General features: G+C 37.9%; 1 protein-coding gene across 3 annotated transcripts; it reads left to right on the top strand.

Moving 5' to 3' along the window:
• The first annotated feature begins 10,442 nt into the window (after positions 1–10,442).
• ereg (epiregulin) lies at positions 10,443–20,719 on the top strand. Of its 3 annotated transcripts, none has more exon segments than NM_001045695.1 (5): positions 10,443–10,708; positions 16,548–16,637; positions 17,333–17,456; positions 18,402–18,548; positions 19,782–20,101. In NM_001045695.1, coding segments are annotated over 5 exon segments (471 nt in total). In that variant the 5' UTR covers positions 10,443–10,665; the 3' UTR covers positions 19,849–20,101.
• The last annotated feature ends 4,146 nt before the right edge of the window (positions 20,720–24,865 follow it).

The raw sequence follows: 24,865 nt of genomic DNA, 5'->3' as shown, positions 1-24,865 counted from the left end.
CAGCCCCTGGATATTATTGAGCTGGAGAGAGTGTAGACACATGTAACTTTACTGGAAAAGAAATGGAAGAATTAAACTATAAGAAAAAACTAAGAAGGTTTTCCTCTGGAGTAAAAGAACTAGCAAGGGTCATGACTATTCTAAGTAAATTAGAGGACATTATAGACAGGGTGGGACTTTCATTCATATCCAAAAGAACAAAAGCCCCCCCCCCCCCTTTAGGTTTGAGGAACAGCATTTCCACAACAGGCACATTAGCAAGGTGTTGGCTTGTGGCAATGCCTGATTCTTCTATAGAGGAATATACCTCTGAACTGGGGTAAAATGGCACTGGGGGACTGATAAGTCAGATGTGTGGCTGCATTTGTAAAGTATGCTTGTACAGATAACCTGACTTTCCTTATGTTATCTACAATGTTATTAAATTAGTTGAATCGAACTTTTGGATTTAGTTTAGGATTAAATGGGTATTGTATATTGGTTATAAAAAATGTGCGCATGTTTATATACAAGCTTTAGAGTAAAAGAATAATCTGATGTTTCCCTAGTCAGTATGAAGCAGCCCAACATTACAAAACTTTCTCAGAATTTCTTTTCTCGGAATTAATTAATTTTTTTTGTTACATTAAGTTGTTTTCAGGGTTTACATATCCTTTAAGCCAGTTAGTGCCAACACTGGGTTTTTACAGGAAGATATAGGGAGATGAGTTACTGATAATGTGTGACGATTTTGTCTAACTAGTTCTACTGGTTCCCTTTGTTGAACAATCATTTTTGTGACAAAAAAATCTCCGTAATTATGATTTCCCATCCTTTGACATTTCCGCAGAAATATTTAAAATAATGTGGAATACAAGATGTGGTAAACAGAGTAAACGAAAATATACACACTTAGGGGCAAATTTATCAAAATGCGTGTTTAGATCTTAATACATAAAAACTCACCCAGGTTCTATTAATTTCTATGGGATTTTTAGAAGTGAATTTATCAAATGGTGAGTTCTAACTTTTACACTTGGATAAATACACTACTAAAAATCCCATAGGAATGAACAGAACTTGAGTGAGTTTTTATGTATTAAAGGAGAAGGAAAGGCTAGTAAAGAGTTAATCTCAAGCTGCAGGCATACCTTCCGTTGTCTCAATAGTGCCCTTAATTCTCCCCATACTTCACCTGTTCAGAAGATCAGAAGCCAACAGAAAAAAAAACGCTGAGCTGGGTAGAGAAGATTTTCATAATGCATCGCTCCTTCAAGACTTGGCGACTTGTTACTGCAGGCGGCGCATGCGCACAGGGCAGGAGCGTCTGGTTGCCATGGCGACGCAGCGTTGGAGAACTCTGTGACAAGCAGGTGGGGGAAGTGGGGGGGGGCAGGTGCTGCGAGTGGCGGAGGGTTTGTGGCAGGACCGGGGGGGGTTTGTGGAGCTTGGGGGGGTTTGTGGCAGGAGCGGGGGGGGTTTGTGGAGCTTGGGGGGGTTTGTGGCAGGAGCGGGGAGCTGCAGAATCTTTGTGAAAGGAGCGGGGAGCTGGCTTGTGCTTTTCAGCCCATACAGACATGCTGGACAAGATGGCGGCGCCATTCACTGAAACAAGTATGTAGGTTCTAGTATGTGTATCTCTGTAAATCTTTCATTAGTAAAGCCAGGAATATAGCATTTTTACACAGCAATAGTAGTACTATTTAATAGTCTGCTTAATAGATTTTGACTTTCCTTCTCCTTTAAGATCTAAACACGCATTTTGATAAATTTGCCCCTTACTCTGCTATTTGTGGATAATACACGTGGGGCAGAAAAGAAGATGGGAAGCTACTGGGGGCATTTTTGGAGGCACAGATCTTCCCTGCTAAAGGCCTGGGTTTGCCTGGTGCTGGTATAGAGGCCCAAAACATAATGCACAACATTTTTAACCTAATTCTTTAGTTAGGCTTTAGTTCTCCTTTAATCTACAAAGCCAAACACAAGTGAAAATCACTAGTTTGGATGAAAATTTGAACATGCATTGTCACTATACAGAAAGTTACTTGTGTCACTTGCAACATTTAGGTTGAACCTATGATCCCATCCAGGTGGCTTAGAATTTATATTCCATTGCTGATCCCAACAAGTATTTAGCAGTCCATAACATAGCTTTAAAAGCGTGGGATATTAAGTATATTATGAATGCACTGCTATGCATCTACAACATACTGTATGTATCTGCAGGCATGCTGTTTTTGCCTCACAGTGCATTCAAAATGTATTTAATACCACCTCTACTTTTAAGATTAATGTACCAAATAATGTCAGCTCCTTCCAGCTGCCCTACAGAGGACTGGAATTATAAAATGACAAACATTTGTGCAATAGTTTAGAATTCACAGAATGTCTTCATAACGTACTGATGCAAGAGGAAATCAACATTTAGTTATTATTTGGTTTCTATACATGAATGTATATGTATATGTATATGAATGTCCTAACACAATTAACTATTTCTTGGAGAACAAAATACAATAATACATTCAGTATGCAAAGAAAGTGCCATTAATCTCAAAGGCCCTTACAATGTGTGCTACATACCAGCAAAAAAGCAGTTAACCTGTGGATTCTTCTGAAATCAGAAATTTCTGTTTCAGAGTCTGAAATCACAAGCCCTTACAAACCAACTGATTAACGTTATGATCATGTCAGAAAGAACTTGTATATAAGGTTTGTAAGGCTAATGCCACATGGGACTGTTTTTCAATCTGCACAGCCTGTAGAAACAGCCCCTCCCCTTGCATATCCTGTCTTCTGTCTGCACCCAGATTTTGGTGCCAAAATGCATACCTACACATCTTAGCGCTTAAATCCATTCTGTGTGCCTCTGCTGCCTACCACTAGTTCCCCTACTTTGCCATTGCCCCAGTCGCTAATGACAAGCGGCGGGGGCAATGACCCACGGCATCGCACCCCCCCCCCTGAACTGCGCATGCGCGCCAACGGAGGGGGTGAGGTGGCCGACCGGGTTGCCTAGGGCGCCCGGACGGCTTGGCCCGCCCCTGGCAGACACAGTACTTCTGGTTGCAGATATACAAGGGAGCGGATGCCACTGTCTTAGCCTGCACTTACACTATATGCAGGCCTAAAAGCATCCATATGTGACCTTACCCTTAGAATAACCAGCAGGCACTTTATTATACATTTTGGAAAAGAAGGGACACAGAAGGTGAAGAAAGGAAAGTTATTTGTATGACTTACAATGTAAACTCTATATTGTATGGGTTAATTTAGCAACTGCAGATGTGCTGGAGAACTAAGAAGTGCAAAAATGCACCCCTTAGAGTCCACACTCTTTCAATTTATGACCCTACTCATCTGTCTTGCTGCTACCATAAGTACATTCAAAAAACTGCACCTTGTTTGCATGTGCCCCTGACAAAAACCCTTACTGTGAGGACTGAAACACCTTGGGTTTTAAAGATAGGCCTGGATACCGGGAGCAGCGTAGGAGGAGGGCCCACATGACTGGGCAGGTAATGTGAGCGCTGATTGGGCAGCTCGGGCACGGGGTTAACAAGGGGTTAAAAGGGGGGAGCAGAAGGAAGCGCCAAGCAGTGTGTAGGGAGAACCCAGGTGACACTTCTTAAAGGCCAGCGTCCTTACCTGGCCATACCAAAATCAAGGGAAGCACTCCAAGAAGTCATGTAACAAAAATCACTTTATTCCCTCGTCTTGTTTGGGAGTCACAGCATGCAGGTCAAATCACAATGTTCAAACAGGCTTTCTTCAATCATGCAATAAACATATACCATGCCCGTGTCCAGGAGACATCAGCCTTACCAGAGGTAGCTACCTTTGGCTCTTCACCACTGTCCCCAGTCTCAGTGGGATCTCCTGTCCCCACCTGGCTCAGCAATCCACCAGGAATTTTACTGGCAGACTCCTAGCCCAAAGCTCAACAAGCCCTCTTGTAGCCTACCCCTATCCGCTTGGGTCCCTATTCTGTGGATGATCCACTGGAAACACTGTTTCCCTCTACTCTTCTGGTTGGGGCAATAGGCGGCCCATGCTACATAACCCTAACTCAGACACCTAGTGCCTGCTCCACTTTCAGCTGCCCTGTTCTATCCTTTCCTTACCCTATAGGTGGTTCTTCTTTTTCCTCCAGCTGGCCTCTTCCGTGTTCTCCCATAAAGACCCTTAATTCTGGGTGTGGTCCCCTTTTTATACCTTCTGCCCCACACTGCCTCTAGTGGTCGGGGTGTGAACTACACTTATACAATCCCAATAAACATTAACTAACTTCTGCTGCCACCTAGTGGTCATACCCAGTAACAACACTTTCCCCTTTCCCACATACAAATTAACACACAATTTTTCACCTTCTTACAAGTGCACGGGAAGATAGTTGGGAGGATAGGGCAGCAGCTGCGCAAATCCCCACCCTCCCCATTTGTTAATTTCTTTGGCTGGGGGAATTTGGCATGCTCTGAGTTAGGGATAAGGCAGGTAAGAACCTAGATCGGACCCAACATAGGGGGGCTAGATGGGCTACCCATGGTAGCGTATTAGTCACAACTTTGGCGGGTCCCTTGCCAGTCTGCCGGGCATGTTGGTGTGGTTTGGACAATACTGGACCATTGGGGCAACCCCTAAGGTGGGTACCCATGGTGATGTTGAATATGTTCAGTTAATTTCCCCAGGGCTTAGTCCCTTGTGGATTGTTTTTGTTTAACAGCTATGGTGTGGATATTACAACGCTATGCATACTCACTGAGCTAGGAGCAAGCGGCTAGTGAGCATTGCTGGCATTTGGAAGGGCAGACTGGCAGAGGGCTTTACCAAGGGCTACCGATTGTTACCAATTGTTGTCAATTGCTGCAATTATTATTACAAAATGTTACAAGTTTGTACCATGTTTATTAATGATGTTTTTTCTGCTATGTGAACAATAAAAGTATGACTGTTGTACAAATAAAAGCTGTGGCCATATCATCCAACAAAAAGGTGATATCACGCGTGGTAATTTAGAACGGTTGGAGGAAGGAGTGAACAATGGGTTATGCCCCTAGTCATGTGTTACAAACAAATTTGAACCCTTTTTTCTAAAGGAGGGCCCTCTTTTTTGAATATGCTTATAGTTAATATGGAGGCATCCAGGCAGCTTCCTACAGTGAACATATACAGTGAATACATTTTTGGCGTGCCATCCTAATATAAGTACTTGCTGCTACCATAAGGCAGGGAGGCACATAGAAGATCTTTACATAATGTCTGCCATAACATATTTTACAAAGTGTTCATAATTAAAGTGAGTTGTACAGTACCATCTAGTGAATAATCCTGAAACAGTGTAACTAAAAAAGCAGCATTTATACTAGGCCCTTCAGTCATGTTGAGGTAGCACCAAGAGGATTCTCAACCGCAGGCATTATAAATAGTGAGGGTATAGATGTTTTTTCATTTTTTTAGATGTTTAGATGTTACCCTTTTTTTTGAGGTGATGTTAGGATCATTCTTCCACCCACAAGACCAGTTAGTGAGGGTGGGCACTCATTTAGGGTGATCAGGCCTGTCATTCTATTCCATTTTAACAGGTGTTTGTTGAAGTCAGGGGTCTGTGCAGGCCAGTAATGTGCGTTGGCATTTCCCAGTCAAGCCGGAAGATGCTTGCCAGGAGAGAAACTGCCAATCTGCCATAACCTTATAGGAAAGCATGTTTCTTTTATATTATTAGTCCCTTGGCTAAAAAGGAAGTTGCTCCTGGCCTACTATTAAAAGATAAAGATAGTGAATAATGGAGAATATTATTATTTTAAAATATATCTGAAGGCTACATCTTTTTTTTTTTTACAGAGGAGTAATGCGGTGTGGATACATTTTTATTTCCGAACATTCTATTGATTTGAATATTATAACCCCAGAATGAATACTATCCACTATCCAATGCTCTGATATTTTTTTTCTCTCAAATTGGATTTTTTAGTGCTAAAGTCACTGAAATCTCTTTTCTGAGATTTACTATGGGACAAAACTGCTACAATTCTGAATCTGAAAATGCTTCTTTTAAGACTTGCCGAGATCATGTAGAAGTCAATGGCAGATGTCCCCTCCCTTTCCTGGAAGATCTTTCTTTGCTTCAAATTGACAGACTTTTTTGGGTTTTCACGACTTTTCTGATACTTTTTTCTCCACATGTTTTTTCAGTTCAGATATTTTGATAAATGTCAGGCATTCGTAGAAATGAGCTCATTTGAATTTTCTTTTAACAAAATGAGAAAAGGAGTTTTAGTAAATCTTCCTCCACACAGATAGTTTATATCATATTAAGTGACCTATAAAAGAATCTTGCCAAGTGGGTTTATATATATATATATATATATATATATATATATATATATACGGACCCTAATTTTGTAAAATGTCAATTTTCTATTTAGGAATACCCAATGGCACATACTACCAAAAAAGTATATTTTTATGAAAATGGTTTATTTAGATGAAGCAGGGTTTTACATATAAGCTGTAAGACCTACATTGTCCGGGGGTGTGATTTTGCTTTAAGAAGGAGCCTTGTAAATTATAGCTAGTGATCCACATCATGGCACAGTTCTTTTCAATCATTTTATTAACTCTTTCTGTTCTGGTACAGTATGATAAATAGACCATGTTGCAGACATGTTTGTGAAATCAATTTGAGCATATAGAAAGCAATAGAAATGTGTTAAACATTTACATCATTAAGCCATATTGCCGGTGGTCCTGGGTTGTGCACTGCACATATGGTTATCCACAGAAGAGCAGGAGATAAAGGCCAATACAGAAGCAAGAACATTTATAAAGCTGTTTGTAGGCTATATTTTGTTTTGTGTAGAGCAGCTGGCTATGGGAAGAAGCACAACAGCCCTATTCCATAAAAGTAATTTACATATGCACAGTTACATTGGAATTTTGCCTTTAAAAAAAAAAATATTGGCTTCTAACGAGCAACTGGAAAGGAAAGGTCACTGGAATGGAGAATCTTCAAGCAAATTTCATAGCTCACTCTGTGATTGGCTACAAGTGAGCATTTTGTACACAATTTATAAGTATGTCTCATGTTGTATACATTTTTCTAGACATCATATACGAATGGGGGGCTGCCATATTGCTTATTTTATCAGAAGCATCACATTTTACAGGCTCAGTCTGCATTCCTCAAGTGCAACAGATGTGTTAAATGACTAAACTGTATTAGGAAAATAAAAGCATAAATATCCAACACGCTTAATAAATCCAAGTGCATTGAACACTTAAATTTATGTACACCAACTATGAAATGCTAAATGTAATCAAAAAAGCATGTAACTGTTTCAGTTACATGTATAAAACAATATAGATACTAATCTATGACTATTAGATTATTAAAGGGGCTGTTATTATTTCATGTTGTGGTGAATAAGACAGCAATATTCACTAATAAATATACAGCAAAGGAATATGCAAAAAGTAATCCATGCCTTTATGTAATACTGTCTACATAAAGGGAATATGAAGGACAATAATTCTCCTATGTATTATAGACATCTAGAAGAGGTCTAAAGTATTATTTAAATAACTGTATCAGGTATTACTATATTAAATTGCCTGGTGGTTCTCTCCCATGTTTAACCAATATACTTAAAAAGTTAGTTTATTAACGTAATCATACTTTGGCACTGTACTGTGGAAGCATATGCCACTGCACAGAAAGCCAGCACATCAGATCTGGGTAGGGAAAAGCGTTTTAGCAGAATAACCTAATCCAACATGTTTTGTGCGGTGCTGAACTCTTAATCATGGGTCCTTGGGCCAAATATCAAGGTGAAAGGTATACAGAAAAGCAGGCATTTATTCCAACCAAATAGGATGAGAGTGACTGACTCAGTCTTAACAGGAAGGACACACCAATACTGATTAATTATGAAAAGAGAGAAATATGTTTGATTCTTTTTAACAATGCATATGTTATACAGGTATAGGATAAATTATTTGCTAACACTTTATCTAGAAATCTCTGAGTTGCAGGAAGGCCATTTTCCATAGACTCCATTTTAATAAAATAATTACATTTTTTTAATTATTTCCTTTTTCTCTGTAATAATAAAACAGTACCTTGTTCCTGATCCCAACTAAGATATAATTAACAACCCTAATGGGTTTATTTAACGGTAAATTGTTTTTTAATAGATGGCTAATGGCTTCTACTACATTGCTTGAAGAAGAGATGGAGCCAGGAGTGCAGAGAAAATAAAAAGTTGGACAAATACTGCTTTCAGTAGCAATCACTGTACATTTGCAAATAACTTTAAATGTTTTATATTTTGATTCATTAAGTAAACACCAAAAACTCACTTGCAGATCAGTAATTCGCATGCAGTAGTTGTTATACAAGTTGCATTTGGAGACAGAGGCCTGAATCAGATGAAAAACAATATGCATTTATACATACCCCAGAACAAAGTAGTTTTCTATAAAAATACATCAAATAAAACAGCCCATATGTGAAGACCTGCTTCATCTCAATATACCTTTTTCATACAAATATACTTTTTAGTACCATGTGCCATTGGATACTCCTAAATACAAAATACATAAAAAGGGTTACCCCATGGGATCATACGATTCATGGTGCACACAAACATACCAAGAGCATACATACAAGTTATGTTACATCAGCCAGTTAATGGGCAGAGTTCTGTCTTCCCAAACTTCTTGCTTACAGTTAAAGCTGCATTATTTCCTGTCAGGTAACCCCTGAGGGAGCACAGAGACCATCACAAAATGGTGGCTCAATATATACTGATAAATATATTCCAGAATTATTTGAAAGTTATGTGTTCATGATGGGGGTGTCATGTTGGGTTTCCCTTGGGAGCATTGACTGATGCAAGGTGCTAGGGAGCCCTGCACTGCCTGTGGCAGATGTTATATACAGGACTTGTATCAAAGACCAATACACTCTACCTTGTGCAAAGTGGATAGGACCTAGAGGGCACACTTACTGTATGTCCTTGGTTTTATTAAATGAGGCCCTTTGTGTAGGGTTCCTGATCCAAGAACGCAAATACTGTATGTATTATATTATTTATTATGTGTATTACATTATATTATATTTTATATATTATATATTCATTATTATTATATTAATATTATATATTATATATAATATAAAAAAGACGGACGGACTGGAAAAAAGGTCCTTACCCACAAAGTTGAAATTTTAAACAACTTTCCAATATACATTAATTAAAAATATTCAGTGGTTTTAAAATAAGGCCCGGACTGGCAGTTTGTAGATTCTAATAATAAGCTTATTAGTTTTGATTTAGCCGTGGGGTAATTTTGGGGTTTTGTTGCACCTTACCTTATTCTCTATTGTTACCTGCTAGTGTACCCTCCATTAATTCATATTGTAATCTGTAGATTCTGGCAAATGCCAGAGAGGCTGCTGTGTCACTATTTAGTGGGCTGGTAGGGGGCTGTTTGGGCCACTGAAATGCCAGGGTCTATTGTGGATCCCAGTCTGGGCCTGTTTGAAGGTATATATAAAAGTAATTGCAGTATCTAACAGAAGTCATTTTCCTCCAGGTCTGCCAATTAGCTTACAATATTGTTTGAAGAGTCAGAGCCAGAACTGCAGAAAATGTAAACACAGATACTGGTTGCAATTACATTTACAAGTAACCTTAAAACAACTGAAAACCTGTAATTACATTTTCTTACATATGCATATACATATAGGTGGTGGAACCCTTTAATTATAAAACTGTGGATCAGAATTTGTTTTACATTACAGTAATTTACATCTGAAACATTAATTCTCTTTCACATTTCAGTGAAGCATCTAAAAAGTAATCACTGGTAGTCAAATTATACAGAATAACTGATACTTCTAATTTGGCAATTTTGCAGTCTAATAAAAAAAAGAAAAGAAAATGAACTGATAAATATAAAGCTGGATTTCAACTTTAAGTGACCGAATTTATCAGTTTTGTTATATTAGTGCCTTTGACCACTACTACTGCACAGCTTTAACATCCTTTACCTACAACTAGTCAACTAACATAATCACATTGTCGTCACAAGCCACCAGGAGTATATCATTTAATTATAATTGTATATATAATTATATATAACATTTCTTTGTATATTTTTATTGTAGGAAATCCCCTTAGTAGCTTAGTTTCTGAGATTTAGGATATAAAAGAGGTTGGGAGGGGAGACAGAAACTCTTCTCATTGCTGTACCTAGTCATCAACCCACCTCCATTATACAAATGTTGTAACCCCTGGCAGTGTGGCTACTTTACTTGAAAGCTTACTGTAACCAAATAACTTCCGCTGGTGGGCAGAAAATCTCCTCCCACTAAGCATGTGTGTATACGTCTACACTTAGATTTTCAGCCAAATAGTTATCTTGTAGGACTGGTTATATAAATGACGGCAGTGGCTCAGAGGTCAAAAGCAGAGCTGAGGAGCTAAGAGCAGCATTCCTTTCAAAGAGGGAAACCTGCCTGAACGCTGATCCCGATTACTCACTCTTTCAAGGCTGCATCCTCTCTCCAGGTGTTTCAACCCTCCCAAATTTCATAATCTTTTTTCAAGCACTGACAATCAGAACGCCAAGGGGCTGCTGCTGCCTGAACTAGGAGATCTCCATCCTCTCCCACTGCCTGTCAGAATGGAATGTTTTAGGAATCTCTATAGTCTTTTAGTTCTAGTTGGTGAGTATTTTACCATGCATGTTGCTTTAATGTAATATTGTACCTGTTGACTCACTACTGGTTTAGTTTAATTTATAATGGAAGACTTTTTGTATTTCTAATATTTTTTGCATACAATTCTAAATAATCTTAGTCTTACATGTGTGCTTTGGATTGATGATATCAATATTAATTATAACCATATCATAATAATTGTAAATGTGATAGCAATCCAGCCCTGGTGTTACCAAGTCATGTATTGATATTAGATAGTATCAGGTACTGGTATTAGATAATATCGGGTTGTCTTTTGATACAAATTTTGGTCCAGGTTTGGTAAGATAATGCTTAATGGGAAGACTCTGAGTGATATAAAATGGTATATATATGTAATCATTAACATTATTGTATTTTGCGATAAATGTGCATAAAGATTGTATATTAATTTAAATTGCCTCTTACAAAAGCGATACAGTTCTTTCCAGATAGAAGGAGCAGTCACACTAATTGTTAGGCTATTACCCAGCAATATTCCCTTGTGATCGCAGGTTGAAAATTAAATGATCGAGGCAAAGATGAAAACACATTATTGTTTACTTTCTATAAAAATCTTCATCTACTCCACCTAAAGTTAATGGCAAAGAGATAGAGAGTTGTAGCTGCAAGTCCTGGGCAACTACTACATATGATTGCTTCCAATTTGGCAAATATTCTGGATTAGAATTCATCATTTCAATTCAATTACAAAGAAACCTAGTTATAGATAGCTAAATAAATGATTGCCAACAATTAAAAGTGACATTAACAAGTAATATAACATTGCTTGCAAGAGCTATAGGGAATACAAGTATTCTTTTGACCCTTCCACTATATGTGTGCAGGGAGCTGGTAGGAGAAGCACACATGATGCCTTTTTTAAGCCACCCTTAGTTGTTTTACTTGTATATATATGACAAAGTTGAATATTCCCATTCTCACATATTAAAAGGGCACACATCAGGAGTGCCCTATTTATCTTGCATTCCATAGCACAATAAAACCTGCAGACATGAAGACCTTTGGCTTGGAACTTAGCTTCTTTTATAGAAGTTTCATTGGAGGCTTATTTTTACACTTTTTATTCATTGATGAATAGGCTATAAATCGTCTTTCACCCAGATTAGGTTACTAAACGTAATTACATTTATTCTGTTGTATAATGATGGGTTATATATTTTATTTGTAAAGCAAACCTTTCTTTCATATGACCTAGGCCAGTTTTCTTTTCTGTGAATTTTTAGGTACCATGCCAACAGACATATTTAACATCAATCTTATTTAAGGTTTGAAGTTAAAATTACTTGATGTACCATTTTTTTAGTAAGACACATGCTACATTACTGCTGGTTAACTAGTGTTCAGATATCAGTGATTGCATCAGATGTACAAAGTTCACTGGAAACTAAACAGCAGTAAAGAAAAAAAAGAATTCCAGGGCCGAGTAAAGGTGTGGCCTAGTGCATTATTAACTTGTTTTTTCATTTTTATCATCCAAGTAAGAATGGAAATGTATTAATAATTCATATCTATTATATATTTATTTGGTCTGCAGTGTAATTTAATACTATCTCATAAGCTCTCCAACCTAATAAGCATTTAGTGATATGCTGTACACAGGGAGAAACAATGGCTCAGACCTTATGTTATTGGTTCTACTTTGAAGAGTCCTGAGTTACATTCCAGGTGATGAAATCTGTGGCCTTGGGCAACTGACTTATCTCCCTGTCCCTTGGGCAACACATTTGTATGAAAGGTTTATATGGCACTCCTTTTTTGAATAAGTGTGTACACTGCTATATATAATTAGTAGAGTTGCATTAAGATAAATATATTAGTGTTTTGCCTAAATACATTTTGAATGCAATTTAATGATAGGTACAAAGAAAAATAATCTCTCTATCTTAGCACACACACCTTTTTTACAATTTGGTTAATTTTTCAATCTATCCCTTAGAACAGTGATCCCCAACCAGTGGCTCAGGGGCAACATGTTGCTCACCAACCCCTTGGATGTTGCTCTCAGTGCCCCCAAACCAGGTAGTTATTTTTGAATTCCTGACTTGGGGGCAAGTTTTGGTTTAATAAAAACAAGATTTACTACCAAATAAAGCCTCCTGCAAGCTGATAGTGTGAATAGAGGCTGCCTAATAGCCATTCTTAGCCCTTATTTGGCTCCTCCATGAACTTTTGTGATGCTTGTATTGTTCTCTAAGTCTTTTTAGATTTGACTGTGGCTCACGAGTAAGAAAGTTTGGGGACCCCTGCCTTAGAAAGACAAAGATCCCCCCACCCCAAAGTTCCATTTCATTGATCAATTTCTGGGGAAATCAAAACAAAAATGTGGCCCCTATATGGCCAACAGTAACCCTTTTATTCTCTAATGGTATTAATTATTACTAACAACATATGCCTATTTAAAGGTAGCATCTTTTGTCTAGACCAAATTCCAACAACCAATTTTGTGGTTGCAATATTTTTATTTATGTTCAGTGTTGTTTAATAAATCAGCACCCTCCCTGTGTACATTTTATGAGTATAGTATAGGACAAAATAGTTTTAAAATCCCAAGTAATCCATAATTGGAGTTACTCCTGCAATAGATGATGCAATCACAGGCAGTATAATTAGTAGCTTAATAACTCTTTAAGGAAATTGGTATTGTGGAGTAGCCAAAATTAACCCTGTAAAATAAGATCCACATGTATACATTTAGCAGAGGTGGTTAAGAAGTGGATTCTTGCTAGAGGTATTTATTAAAGCCTACAAAGAGATGCCCTCTATGTTAAGCCCCCAAACATCTGAATATCACATAATAAACATAGGTACACCACTAGTAACAATTGCAATTTAATAGATCAGTCAGTATTAGGTTATCTATGTACTAGCTTACTCACAGCTCAATGATGACGATGATCTTCATTGTCAGCACTACTATATAAGCTGCAAGCAAGCCTGTAATCTAGACTGATACAACAGAAGTGCCTTTCCACTCATAATTAACCTGAATAACGACTTTAAATTAAAAGAATGAACTCTCCACCAGAAACCTGCCTTGGGCTAATGAACATGCCTGTTCCCATTTGCAGTGTCATAATTTGCTTACATGGCCACCTGGAACAAAAAAGCCAGCCAACTATTTTAATTACCTTTATAAGTCCAGTCTTTGTAGCTCGGCTAAGGAGGGTAATCCTGATTGTGATCACATCCCACAGTAACCACATAAATGTTTGTTGGGCCAGAGAGATTTGCATTCCATTTGAAGAATTGCTTGTCTAATGAATGTTGTATTCATTGTTTCTGGGAAAGATGACGCAGCGCACTAACCATATAACTATTAACAAGTAAATTATTTTTACAAAGGGTTTATGAAGGAGAAAAAAATGTTCTCTTATGTAACTAAATACAGTATCATATTTAAGGATCTACACAGATATTAAAGTAGGACATTTGACATTTACATACTTACATCATAATTCCAGTGCACAATATTATTAGTCTTTTACTCCTACATTCTTCTTTAAAATACCCTATATTTTATTTTAAAAGATACACTAGAGAAAATGGGAACCAATCATCAATTAGCTTTAATAGGCAGCTGCTATGGTTGTAGGTACTGGTGTAATATGTAATAAATAATCCTATATTCTGCAAATGCTATGGGAAAAGTACTTTCTGTGTTTAAAAAAAAAAATGTGAGCAGAACCAAAGCTAGTTCAGTATCAAAGTTAGTTATAACGGTTGGTAGTTAGGATTATAATTTACAGAATTTATACATTTGCATTTCATAGTAAAAAGAATAATAACAGTGTTACATGATCAATTACATTTCTGTTTAATTATATAGAGTATTCATAATCCTAAAGAAAAGAGCAGACCATAAACCTTGTGAATGTATATTATGTAAAGCATTAGGGATGAGAGCCAAGTAACAAGCTGCAGCAAGCAGTCAGCTCCAAGTACATTGCTTCATCTGTGCATATTTGTAAAATTGCATATGTTTTACCTTGCCCTCTCTGATGTTTTGTAGTATATTTTGCATTCATGGCTTGTCAGCATCATTTGTGGTATAATACGCAATCTTGTGTTGTTCACTTGGACCCACTTCCGTGGCTGTTCTTGTACTGAACGGTGAATGGTGATCCCTGCATCACAAATGAACACAAAAAGGCTATATTTCTATTTGTTTATTTATTTAACATTTAAGGTAAATATATATCACATGACACAAAGGAGTTTAATCTTACATTCAAGCAGCTATACTTTGTGGTATAAACATATTTCATGGTGTGCTCTGTTGTCAAGTCATGTGTATGCAATTGCTTTTGTTTGAATATATATGCACGCTGCAATTTAATATGCAAAGGAAATCTTTCCTTTCAGGTTAATACATCCACAAACAAACCATTATTACACTCCTTTGACCAGTAACTATGGAGACAAATGTTATTGGTTGCTGAGCGTTCAGCTCATGTTTCCTTTAGAGTCAATGGGATAACACATAGAATTGCTGTAGTATTGACAACATATTTTGCAGGTTAACCTCTGTTAGATTAATACTATTCACTGTTTGTCAGCCAACCAAAGTAAACATCTCTGTGGGCAAATTCAAATAAAACAGATCTAACCATGGGGCTTGTATTGTTTAAATTAGTACTTCATTAGCTGTGTAGGACAAATGAACTTGTGCTAGCTTTTTGGAAAGGATTGATATGGTAGTTTAACCCTTCTACCATTAGTGGTTAATTTATGTGTTAGCAACCAGGGCATTTTCATGTTTTGGCTATGTTATCATTGTTTACATTTAATCAAAAAGAGGATCCCCAATGGCCAGTCAAACAGGGCCAAAGTAATTGGGACACAGCCCCCAGATTAAAGGGTAAGTCAAACAATTTACCAAATGTATCCCAACATAGCAAGAAATCAAAAAGTTCAAAAGAAAAAATCACATTTTTATTTGAAAATCCATATTAAAAACCTACAAACCCCAAAACATACCAGAGCACATATTTAAGCACAAAATAACCCCACCCATCATTAAAACCATTGTTACTTCAAGAGACATTTTGGGATGAAGAGAGCAGTGTCTCTTTAAGTAACAATGGTTTTAATGATGGGTGGGGTTATTTTGTGCTTAAATATGTGCTCTGGAACCCATGGGGTTAGAACTACCTATGACTAAGTACCGTTGGAGTACGAAACGCATAAGGTGGCGTGTTTTGTGATTCGTATGTTTTTAGTATGGATTTTCAAATAAAAATGTGATTTATTTTTTTTCTTTTGAACATTTTTTTTTCTTGTTAAGTTTGGGATACATTTGGTAAATGATGTTATCATTGTAGCTTTGTTTGTGGTGCTCCATTCTCAGGAAATCAGATTTGTTCAACTGCAAATGCCCTGTGGCTACTGGCAGCATTTTGCATAGCTAAGAGGAGGCTGAGTAGGAGTATGGCTAAAGGCATTGCATTGGCTCTAATGTTTTACAGACCTGGGGCCGTAAATTAAATCTGAGAAGAATGCAAAAAATGCCAAAGTCAAAACTCCACCTAAGTATCTCTTCTTGTTGCAGTAAAAAACCAGCAAGCTGAAACATATACAGAATCATGTACTATTGGGATGGGGCTTTACAGTCAGAAAAATGTAGGTCTGCAGGTTAAAAATATCATCTGGAATGGCTAATAATAATAATAATAATGATGCTTGAGATATGTGCTCATTAAACCTTACCAGAAATATTTTAAAGGGAGGAGGACTGTTTTGCTTTAATCTGTTTGTTAATAAGTGCATCAGCTGTAGTGATTAAAAAAAAATCTTCTTTTCCTAGGTGTCCACCTGATGTATGCAGTGAATGGAACAACAGTGGTTCCCCTTTGTCAGCCTAGTGAATCATCAGAAAACTGCACAACAGCCATGGGTAAGACAATCCACATTCTGATAATAAAGTATAAATAGGTGCTGCAAATAACTGAAGTGATGCTAATTTTATATTGCTGCTTTAAGCATACAGTGATTTTCTTATCTGAGCTTTAGCAAAAAAACTATTTCTAGAATAGCCCAATGCACACCCCAGCAAATTTAATACACCATGGTATATGCAAAAGCAGGAAAATGCTATAATATATTTAAAACATGTATACAAGAATACATTACAAACAATTTCATATACTGTATATACCACCAGTGTCCATAGTGCACATTACCAAATGTGCTAAAGCAGACATGTTGTGCAAAAGTAGATGAGAAACCCCAACGTTTTGGAAAAACTCCTTTCTCAAGGATATTTCTCCTTAACTCACTTTTGCACATACTATGGCAAGTTAAATTTGCTGGGGTGTGCATTGAGCATTGACATAAGAAAACGGCATGTACCTTTGCACTTATAATATATATTTATATATATTTGGGCTATAAAAGCTACTGTCTTTTTGACTGTCCCTAATGGTACATTACTACTGTACTACTCACATCCCCAAGACACAGACTGGGTTTTTATTGGTTTTAAGAGTTGAGAAAAGGCCATAATTTTGCTGCAATGTTATGTGATTTTTTTTAATTTTTGGTGCCAGCAGGACATATAAATAAAACCCATTATATATTTTTTTTTATTAGTGCAAACCACACACAGCCCTAAACCAGTACCAATGAAAATAGGCAAGTGCCAAATGGAAATGGAAAGTTTTTGTTGGAACGGGCAGTGCATGTACCTTGTGGACCTTGATGAACATTATTGCCGGTAAGAAAATATTTACTCTGTAAATTTTACTTTGTAAATGCCTAGTTTTCCTCGTTAAGCTTTTAAACTGACCGCAAACATGGGCTAATTCCTGCCTAATCTGATATTTTGACCATGGGCCAAAAGATCAGATCATGTATGTCCACTTGAATGGAAAGACAAATTATACTGATTGAATCAGTCTGCCAGCAGAAAAGGCAGTTGGATCATGCAATTAAATCTAGCCATGGCATCATCAGCTGGTTTTCCATTTTCAGTCTAATGGGGCCAGCAGTGATCTGTGAACCTGTGACTATAAAATGGACAGCCCATTCCCTAAATGGAAGGAACACAACGCACTCACAGCCTTCCTACGTCCTTTGAAAATCTCCTATTCTATTTAAAACATGCATTATAGCACATGACTGAATGGGTCAACTGTAAATCCATGTTGGGGTCTACTAATGGTTATTTTTTTATAGAGTGAAATCAGGAATGTTTTCCCTCTAATGGAGAACTACTCCCACCCCCTGATGAATAGTAGAAGCTTCAGATCTCACCGCCGACACAGACCCTGCTTGAGCATGCGCAGTTGGGGACAATCAGGAAATCAGCTTCAACTGTCCATGCTCAAGCAGGGTCTGTGTCAGCGGTGAGACCCAAAGCTTTAACAATTGAATAGAAAATGACGCCCAGGTACGCAGCTGTGCTGCTCTGCATTTTTAGGTTGGGGTTTGCGACAGGGGCGGTTTTTTAAGCTACAGAGTATGCGATAAAGGAGAGGTGAGGGTGGTCGAGGCAGGCCAGTTAAGGGGGCTTTTATAGCTGGGAGGGTGTAGTTCTCCTTTAAAGGTAACCAAATCTGCCCTTCAGTTTATAGTATTTAAAAATGTTTTGATTATATCCCCAAACATAATGTTGAAGTACTAATTTAGATTTCACTAACTTTTGTTTTTCGTCTTACAGGTGTGAAAAGGGATATACTGGAATTCGTTGTTCACATGCTGAACTTATCTACCAGCCTATGAACCAGGAGTATCTGGCAATAACACTATTCTTGTCATCCTTACTGCTTTTGGCAGTTGTAGTGGCTGCATTTTTTGCATACAAATGGTAAATGTTTTTGATTTTTGAATTGGCTTTTTTTACTTAAGGAAATGTGATATGTTGACAAAAGGGTGCAATTGCTGCTATCACCCTTAGAGTTGCCCTCAGAGGATGTACAGGGATAGAATGTCATTGGGAGTATGTGTACATACAGAATGTCTTTGGGAGTATGTGTACATGCAGTATATGCAAGGGAAGAGTTAAACCTGATTGACTATTGTCACACTAAATTAAGTATGTAACTATGTAAGACTATGACTGAGTTTACTTATATTTGCTGGTTGCCCTGATAATCTCAAAGAATCTTGCTGAAGTAATAATAAACTAGTACTTCCTGAGAGTTCTCATGCACTGTGCCACACTGAAGGCACATTGTCACATTACGGATGACTCTACTCGCAACTTATTAATTTATGCCACTGGGAAATCACCCAGTTTAACAAAGGTCTTCTGTCACATGCATGATTAAAGGCTGTGTACTTATCTGTGCAAAGTGTCACCATTAACAACTTGTAAGGCAAAGCACTGTTTTTTCTGGAAGATAAGGAGAGTTCCACCTGTGATGTAGGCATTAGGCCAAAGAGAAAAGGCAACCACACAAGCAATTAGCCGTTTTTTATTTTGTTAGAAATAGTCAGTAATTTTGAGGAGCTGATTATTAGGGCTCTGGTACACGGGGAGATTAGTCGCCCGCGGCAAAACTCCCTGCTTGCGGGCGACTAATCTCCCCGAGTTGCCTTCCCCCTGCCATCCCGCCGGCGACTTACATGTTCGCCGGTGGGATGGCGGGGGGAAGGCAACTCGGGAAGATTAGTTTACTGAGTGGTAACAATGGTGGTAAGAGGATTTAGACTGGTGATAGTGTTCAGTATTGCTGACAATTAGCACTGAGCACTACTACACCATCAAACAGAAAGCTGTTTGACTGCCTAGAAAAGTCAAATACATTCTGACAATTTGACACAGGTATCTGACAACCAGAATAGTTTTGATAACATGAAAAAAATATTAAACTGATGGGATTCCACAATATGCCCCTAGCTTCCCAATGATATCCAAACATCTGCAGTGATATCCGGAAGGCTCCCCTACCAACCAGCCCTGTGGTATCTCCCACTGAATTCTAATGTCAGTATATGGAGCTACCCTTAGGCATATTTGTTAATGGTAACTCATTTATTTATAGGAAACTTTGATGAAGAATTTTTACTAAAATTTATTTATTTTTAATTTTTTCAGGTACAAGACAAAAAAAGCTGAACTTCCTCACAATGAATATAAAGAAGTCTCCATCCAGAATCTATAGAATTTCCCGTTGCATTCATTTCTATTTCCTATTTTTTAACAGTTCGTTATTTATTCTGCATAATATATTACATGCTTTGTTAGGTCAAAGTAAATGTTGAAATATACTTACTTAATTGTATATATATTTATACATGTCTTACAACATGTAATTCCCTTGTATGTAATTTTTTTTACAACATTAATTTTTTTTACTGCACAATATTTATGTACTTTTTTGTGTTTTATAAATATATTTAATTTTTCTTTTTAAAGAGTCTAGTTAGTTCTGTGGGTTTGGTACATAAACTGACGTGTAACATTGTCACGTAACAAAGTTGAATAAAAGGCATTACACATTTAATTATTTAAAATATCAAAGGATTTTTACTGGTTGCCAATAATGGTTCAGAATGAAAGTGCAGGGAAAGACTTTTCATTTTCAGTACACAATTATCATTTATTTGATCAGTTTTCTGTTTTTATTATTAAGTATTTGTAGGTCTGCTGTTGTAGCTGTGTCACAGCCTTTTACTTATTAAAGTAAATCATACCATGTATGTAAGGTTAAGAGCATTACATACCCGAGTATTGTTTCTAAAATGCTGTGTCAAGTTGATTTGTGGCATCTGTTACATTACATATATGGGCATATTTATTATTGTGTGTAAGCCAAGATCACTGGTGATGTTGTCCATACCAACTATTAAAATATTTGCTTTTGCTTATACCTATCGTATAGGTGACTGTTGAAATCTAATTGCTGATTGGTTACTATGGGCAACATCACCGGTGATCTGGGCTTAAGCATGATAATGAATATGCCCCATAGTGTAGGAAAGGGTATAACATTCTTTTCTACTAGCAAGTAATTTACAATCAAGAAAAAAAAACCTTTAGGCTAATGTTAGACGAGGCGTCTGGCGTATATTTTCAGCAAGCTGAATGAGATATGCTTGGGTGCAGGCACATGTAGCCAATATCTGTGGATGGCGATATTTTCGGCAAGCCATTTTCAACTTGCCGAAAATAAACGCCAGACGCCTCGGCTGACATTAGCCTAAAGGTTTTTTTGTTTTTTTTTTCTTGATTGTGAATTACTTGCTAACACTGACATTAGCCTTACCTTTATGCAGTGTTTTATGGGTATCAAGTGCAGTGTGTGTATATATAGAGAGGCATATATAGTGATTAAATAAAAAAGGAACAGACTTAACCAAAGCTACAGATCACAAAAAAAAATACACAAGGCTGCTTCCACTCCAATCCATTGACTTTTGACCTGACTACCACTGTCCATCAGGCCGACCTTAAGATAAATGGCTTGTGTAGCATACTGTATTTTCAGGCAGAAATCTGAATTTTTTGACGTGCTTGACAATGGCGAAACACAGAAATTTGCAGTGAATCCACGCCTGGCAAATTATTTTGCCCATTACTACTACGGACTACAGAAGAGTGAGACTAATGATTAACCTCAATGGCAGAACAGATAAGTAGAGTGGACTAATGCATCTCAGATCAACATGTGAAACATCACAATATAGAATATATCATTTTATTTGTCATCTGCGCAACCAATTTTCTAATATTGCTTTTGTCCAAGTGTTGCTTGTGTAAAGGTGGCCATACACGAGGCGATTTCGCTCGTTGTGCGATGAACGATTATATCGACAAACGATCGTATGGCGATCGAGTTCCCATACGATATGCCATCCACGGGAAACGATAATTCGGGAAAGATTTCGTCGCATCATTATCGTAAAATACGTACGATCGTACATCTACGTACGATCGAATGTCGTTGACTTCCGCTGCTGGCAATCGTGACATGCGCAGAGAACAATCGTTGAAAGACAAATGTCTGACACTCACACCAACTGGCAGATTTTATCGTTAAACGACCAAAATTTTTAAACCTGGCCGATCGATTTTGGGGACGATAATGTCGGCTCGTTTAGTGGGCCGACGATCGTTCGTACACCACCAACTATACGATAACTTAACGATAGCATCGGATCGTTCGGGAATCGGTCGTTTGTAAGTAAAAAATGGGTCCGTGTATGGCCACCTTTATGCAGGTCTCTAGATGTTATACAGGTATGGGACCTGTTATTCAGAATGCTCAGGATCTGTGTTTTTCCGGATAAGGGGTCTGAGTTGTGATGAGAGATAAGGGGAGTGGAAGAGAAGGTCTTTCTATCAGGATGATGCTGACACATTTGCTATCCTTAGAGAGCAACATGTCTCTATCGCTTTAACTGACATTCAATATAAATCCTTCCACTCTCCATACTGGATTGAAATTTATTTGTGATTTCTCACCTAATTTGATGTGACCTGTACAGTGTTAATGTAACTTGTTAAATATGCTGCTAAGTAAAAAGAAAGTCTATAATGTACTATCTTTGTAAATGATAAGTTACTGCCATTTAAAGGGTACTTATTTTGACAGAATACTCTGATTGTTGCATTCAAGAGCCTGTTATTTTAAGGGTTATGTATATAGCTACTATAACAATAGCTGGGTATGGAAATGTCTGCACCCCAGGTTTGTGTTAAATCATTGTTTTCTGCGTAAAATAAATACATATATCTAATAATAATTGTTATTATGACACATTCTGGAATAAATATTGGTTGCATCTACAGTTTGTTTTGTTCTTTTTATTTTTATTTCATTACAAAAACTGGATACTCAATACAATCACTGATAAGATGCCTATCCCATATAGCAGCTATCTGCTAATAGTTCCATCAACCAAACTTACATTTAATATGAACAATATAGCTTAATTAGTACCACTTGTGCCTTGCAGCCACCAGTGAAATGTATCTCATTTTGCTTCATTTTAGAAGCAGTCAGATTTGTTTATTCTTGATCTGTGTTTTTACACAAAAGCAACACATAATCTCATTACCAGTAGAATGTCCAGTTATATTATGGTTATGAAAAGTACATAAGGCAAAAAAGGGCTTGAAACCATAACAGCAAATAATGAACAACCGTTTAAAGTTCCTATCCTCAAGGCTGGGATCCACATCTAGGGGTATTAGCCCCAGACATTTCTAACCAACTGTTTGTGTAATGTGTCATCTGAATACATGTTTCTGAATCAAGAACAACCGTACAATATAGTATGTTCCAACTGAAGTGCACATTAGCGACACATGGAAACTACTGTAGATTAACTTCTCTGGAGCATTAGGAGAAGATGAAAAAAAGCATTACAAAGTCTCAGAGTGTGGACAATATATCCTACAAATCTGTCAATTTCTTCATATTCCAAGTGTAGCCCTATTCTGCTACTTGAGAAAATCCTGCACTGATTTTCTTGTTCATCAGAGTCCTGAGAAGGACTCCCTATCTGTGACCTGAAAAGAGCACGCTTTGTTCTTCAGAGCTCTGACAAGGACTTTCTTTCCTTCTTCCCTCTGTAGGCCTTCCTTCCTGTCAGCTTCTCTCCCAGCACTTCCTCTACAGGCCTTCCTTCCTGTCAGCTTCTCTCCCAGCACTTCCTCTACAGGCCTTCCTTCCTGTCAGCTTCTCTCCCAGCACTTCCTCTACAGGCCTTCCTTCCTGTCAGCTTCTCTCCCAGCACTTCCTCTACAGGCCTTCTTTCCTGTCAGGTTCTCTCCCAGCACTTCCTTTTGTAGGCCTTCATTCCTGTCAGCTTCTCCCTCAGAACTTTCTTCTGTAGGCCTTCCTTCCTGTCAGCTTCTCTCCCGGCACTTCCTTTGCAGGCCTTCTTTCCTGTCAGCTTCTCTCCCAGCACTTCCCTCTGTAGGCCGCCCTTCCTGTCAGTTTCTCTCCCAGAACCTCCTTCTGTAGGCCTTCTTGCCGGTCAGCTTCTCTCCCAGCGCATCCCTCTGCAGGCCTTCCTTCCTGTCAGCTTCTCTCCTAGCACTTCCTCTGCAGGCCTTCCTTCCTGTCAGCTTCTATCCTAGCACTTCTCTCTGCAGGCCTTCCTTCCTGCCAGCTTCTTTCCCAGTACTTCCTTCCCTCTGCAGGCCTTCCTTCCTGTCAGCTCACAGAGATGGGGGCTCCTTCCCCTCCCTGCACAGAAACAACACAGAGGATGGGACAGGGATTCACTCTCTCCCTACATGTTTATATGTACATGTTAACTGTTCTGTCTTTTGTACCCCTCTATTCTGTAAAGCTATGCGTAAATTGATGGCGCTATATAAATAATAATAATAATAATACATAACAACTTTCAAAAATATGGTGCTTCTTTTACTTGTTAAGCACCTATAAGCAAGCAGTCATCTGAAAGGAGTATTCTTAAGTAAAGTCAGAACCATGGGATACTCTAGTAACTAACCTTTACTAGTATTATATCGGTAAAATGCCAATCCTAGTGCAGTTGCTCATTTAGGTTGTGTGAGGTCCTTTTTCCTTTACTGAGTAAAAACTACTTCATGCTGGGTGCAAAGGAGCTACCGCCTGGTCAGAAGGTAATGGTAGCACAAAGGTTCCCCTGCATCAATAAGTGTAGCAGCATTCAGTTTGGAATGGAAGGCAGGAAGGACTGCGTGGCACCGAATGCAATTATATAGAAGTGCAAGGAGCGCATTTTGACCCCATAAGCTTTAATGAAAATGGTTTTACATGCAAATGACTGTGTGTGTTGAAACTGCAAGGACTGCAAGTGCACTTGTGGATGTGAGTCCTAGTTTGTTTGATCAATAGATCTGTGTTGTATCCTCTGCCATTACAGTAAAAATACTCCAATAATGATTCACATGTTTTAAACAAAGCTCTAACCAGACATGACTTATGTAGATGCTAGTAACAGTTTTCCCCACAAGAGGTCTATGACACACTGCAACTAAGCTGTTTAGAAATGCCAAGAAGAAAACAAACTTAAAGGAGTAGCTCGCCTTCAAGTTAACTTTAAGTATATTATAGAATGTCCTTTTTCAGCAACTTTTTAATTGGTCTCTATGTTTATGTTTGTGTACCTTTCTCTTTTGCCTCCTTCCAGCTTTTCCCTGGCATTCAAACTTTTAGTAAAAGCTACAATTTCTTTGTT

Source organism: Xenopus tropicalis, chromosome 1 (assembly GCF_000004195.4).
Source record: "Xenopus tropicalis strain Nigerian chromosome 1, UCB_Xtro_10.0, whole genome shotgun sequence".
Taxonomy (NCBI): domain Eukaryota; kingdom Metazoa; phylum Chordata; class Amphibia; order Anura; family Pipidae; genus Xenopus; species Xenopus tropicalis.
The sequence above is the reverse complement of the archived record's forward strand: the minus strand, read 5'-3'. Positions and strand labels throughout refer to the sequence as shown.

What these genes read in the sequence shown, in the direction of transcription:
- ereg (XM_012964421.3), top strand. Translation starts at nt 16,327, where the DNA reads ATGTACTATTGGGATGGGGCTTTACAGTCAGAAAAAT. An exon ending in CTTGATGAACATTATTGCCG is followed by an intron (nt 17,457 to 18,401) that starts GTAAGAAAATAT and finishes TTCGTCTTACAG; the next exon opens with GTGTGAAAAGGGATATACTG. An exon ending in GCATTTTTTGCATACAAATG is followed by an intron (nt 18,549 to 19,781) that starts GTAAATGTTTTT and finishes TAATTTTTTCAG; the next exon opens with GTACAAGACAAAAAAAGCTG.